The sequence below is a fragment of the Sinocyclocheilus grahami genome, unplaced genomic scaffold (assembly GCF_001515645.1).
Source record: "Sinocyclocheilus grahami isolate Dianchi unplaced genomic scaffold, SAMN03320097.WGS_v1.1 scaffold923.1, whole genome shotgun sequence".
In the NCBI taxonomy this organism is placed as follows: domain Eukaryota; kingdom Metazoa; phylum Chordata; class Actinopteri; order Cypriniformes; family Cyprinidae; genus Sinocyclocheilus; species Sinocyclocheilus grahami.
The window spans coordinates 12,501-16,559 of record NW_015506102.1 but is presented as its reverse complement, the minus strand read 5'-3'; the positions used below and the strand labels follow the sequence as shown (position 1 = coordinate 16,559).

General features: G+C 31.5%; 1 protein-coding gene across 1 annotated transcript in view; it reads left to right on the top strand.

Moving 5' to 3' along the window:
* LOC107564308 (motile sperm domain-containing protein 2-like) overlaps positions 1-3,034 on the top strand; it is a 6,513-nt gene extending 3,479 nt beyond the window's left edge. Inside the window, exons 5-6 of the mRNA XM_016249348.1 lie at positions 428-583; positions 2,943-3,034. Of these exons, the coding sequence (XP_016104834.1) occupies positions 428-583; positions 2,943-3,034 (248 nt within the window). The remainder of the gene's footprint in view (positions 1-427; positions 584-2,942) is intronic.
* Positions 3,035-4,059: the final 1,025 nt, after the last annotated feature.

Here is a 4,059-nt window from a genome sequence, read left to right as displayed (position 1 = left end):
CCTTCTCGTCTGTCTCGCCTCGCCCTTCTCGTCTGTCTCGCCTCACTCTTCTCGTCTGTCTCGTCTGTCTCGCCTCAATCTTCTCGTCTGTGTCGCCTCACTCTTCTTATCAGTCAGCTCGACTCACTGGATTCGGCACGCTGCATTGAGCAGCCGCGTTCAGTTTTTAATTGTAGTGTCTGTTCTTTTACCGAACTAAATGATTTTTATTACTATAAAAAATCAAAACGACGGTGGGCAAGTGACATAACCGGTGTTGTGGCTTAACAACGGTATCACCGTCAGCACCGTCTATCGCGGCAAGCCTAGTAGATGTTGGAACTGACAGTTATTAACATAATTATTGATCAGTTAATACGAAATAATATCGGCTGATTGGTCTGTCACTAATTCAAACCCTGCATTGATTTTACTAACAATCCTGCAGCGTCCCAAGACAGATATGACAGCAGAGACGTGGAGAAACTCTTCAGAGATGACGCTCTGGTCGAAGGCTACCTCACATGGAGACACTTCGTTGTGGAAGACACCTTAAAGATGATCGATGAGAGCTTACAGTGGAGGAAAGAGTTTAACTTGAATGGTATGTGTGTAGAGTTTGGGGCCTTTATGCTCGTGGAGCTTTTTCCCAGAACAGGCTGAAATGAGGAAGTTCCTCACATGCATGTCAAGCTGCTGTACCATAAACCTTGTGAAAACATGTCTAGGTCACATTGCCAAAAAGAAAATGAAACTTATTTTAGGGATGTTTCTCATTCATGTGTTATAATAAAACACTTTTTATTTTTTAAATCACTTTTATTCTCAACTGTTTCCTCATTACTGTAGTACATTTTCTTTTGTACTACATATTACAGTAAAAACTATTGTAACTTTAAAATAAAAAAAGCATTTATTCTCAACTGTAATTATCATTAGTCAAACATTTTTTACCATAGTACAGTAAAAATTGTAATATTTTTACATTTTATTTTTAAATGATTTAAAATAAACAGAATCATAATTATTCTCAAATTTTTTTATTACTGAAGTACAATTTTTTACCATATTACAGTAAAATTATTGGGTAACACTTTACTTGAAGGGTGTGCATAAGACTGACATGACACCTTCATAATCATGACATGACACATGTCATGAATATGAAGGAGGTTTTATGCATGTTTATGACAACTGTCATTAAGTGTCATTCGCTCAGTTATGTCATTTTTAATGCAAATATGACATTATTTGACCTAACCCTACCCCTACACTTACCCCTAACCATAGCCCATAACAAAGACATCTCAAACAATGTCATCTTTGCATTAAAAATTACATAACTGAGCAAATGACACTTAATGACAGGTGTCATAAATATGCATAAAAAACCTTCACATTCATGATATGTGTCATGTCATGATTATGTAGGTGTCATGTCATGATTATGAAGGTGTTATGTCAGTCTTATGCACACCCCTTCAAGTAAAGTGTAACCAATTATTGTAATTAAAAAAAAATCATAATTGAAAAACAATCACGATTATTCTCAACTGTAATTCTCATTACTGTAGTTCAATTATTTTACCATATTACAGTAAAAATACATTTTTAAAGTTATATTTAAAATAAAAAAGTATTATTCTTAACTGTGATTTTTATTACCGTGGTAAATGTTAACCATATTACAGTAAAAAAGGTAATATTTTGTACATTTTCTTTTTTAAATGATTTAAAATAAACAGAATCATTATTTTCAACTGTGAATTTCATTACTGTAGTATTTTTTTTACCATATTACAGTAAAAATGGTAATGTTTACAGTTTATTTTTAAAATAAAAAAATCGCTATTATTCTCAACTGATTTTCATTACTGTAGTACAATTATTTAACCATATTACAGTAAAATTATTGTACTTTAAATTTATAATAAAAACAAAATCACCATTATTCTCAACTGTAATTCACATTACTGTAGTTCAATTATTTTACCATATTACAGTAAAAATTATAACTTTTAAAATTATTTTTAAAGTAATATTTCAAATAAAATAAAAATAATAATTCTTAACTGTGATTTTCATTGCCATAGCACAATTTTTACCATATTACAGTAAAAATTATTGTAAATTTTTGATAAAAAAAAAATATAAAATAAACACGAATCACCATTATTCTCAACTGTGATTCTCATTACTATGGTATGTTTTTTTTACTGTATTACAGTAAAAATGGTAAAATATTTTTAAAAAATTATTTTTTTACATTTTTAAAATGGAAAAAAAATCATTCTCTGTGATTTTCATTACTGTAGTACAATTGTTTTTAACCACATTACAGTAAAAAATTATTGTAACATTTTTTAAATGTATTAAAATCTGTTAATTTTAATTCCTGAATTAAGCCTCGGACATGTTCTTGACAAATTAACTTTTTTAAATAATCAGATGCTGTTAACGATTAAAGTTGTTAAGTACTGAAAGCTGTAATTATTCGGTCCTGTAATACTGGTCCATGTGTATTATTTTATGATTATGTTTTTCTTTTTGATCCCAACATGGTCATGAGTTCTTCTTGGATAAATAGTGCATAATTTCTACGCGCTCTCTCTGTCTTTTACAGTTATAAAGATTTAAAGCTTTCATTGTCTGACCAACAGATCATAAGGGTTCATAAGAACCGCTGATTCCGAAGCTTTACTTTCTAATGAAGACCCTTATTGTGTGTTGTCATCCTCCTCCTCTTGTCTGGTCTTCAGTGTGTTGATTCAATCACTTCAGCTGATTTGAAATAAATTTCATGGCCTCCAAAGCAAACCGAGCTGGTTTTCTCTTATCAAACGTGGCATCGGGTTCTTAAGGAAAGTGTGACGTTCACAGTGTTGCAAGCTGATACTGTTGTGATGATTCAGGAAGGAAATGTGAGGGATGAGTGCTATAGTGTTGTTTTTGTCTTCCTGTAGGCCTCACGGAGAGCAGTATTCCCCGATGGATGTTTGAGAGCGGTGCGGTTAACCTTCACGGATACGACAAAGACGGAAACAAACTTAAATAGAACTACAGTTCAACGGGAATTTAATAGCAATAATAGATTTTTACTGATTTTAAATTAATTTTTAATCTACTGTACTTGACTACAGTGGCTGTTTGTTTGAAATAATGATTCCTCTGATTGCAAAGAAAGAAAGAAAAACATTGTAAACCATAGCAGAGAAAATACATAAATAGAAGAATATTTTGAATATTTATAAAAAAGTTGCACTTTGAGAGCAAACATAAGAGCTCCAAACCCTTTTCAGTGACCAAAATTAACAAATTGTACTTGTAATAGTTTCTCAGTCCACTAATAATTAATATTTTAATACATAATATATGTATATAAATATTTTAATAATAATAACACTGATATTATTATTATTATTATCCCTAAGATACATTAATATTATTATTGTAAAACAAATGCACTGTAAAATAAAATGTATCGGATTTCCAATAACAACCCTAATTATTGTTTTTGAGAACTAACTTGTGTTTGTGTTAGTAATCATACAAGTATTATATAATGAAGTAGCAGTCATTAGATGAAGTACTGAGGCTGGAGCCTGTGTTTTGTCATGTATGTTGTATGTTGTATGTTGGTCTCACACTGACACCTGCTGCTGCAGACGAGCATCACACACCAGTAAAAGCTGCTGTTTGAGATCAAACACTCAGATCAATTGTTCAACTCAAATTGTTGGGGAAAAAATACAAATAAAAATCACACAAATGTACACTGAAATAAGGATCCTGGCACTGGCACAGAAAATATAGTAAACTACAAACATAAACAAACAAAAAACTTTAACTGAAATTAAAAAAGTAGCTAGCTGACAAAGTGAAAACTCATTTTTAATTTAGTTGAACCTGATGTTCTAAAATAACTAAATTTTTAGTTAAAAAGTATATGTATGTATTTATGTGTGTGAGTGTGAGAGAGAGTGTGTGTGTGTGTGTGTGTGTGTGAGAGAGAGTGTGTGTGTGTGTGTGTGTGTGTGTGTGAGAGAGTGTGTGTATGTGTGTGAGTGTGAGTGTGAGTGT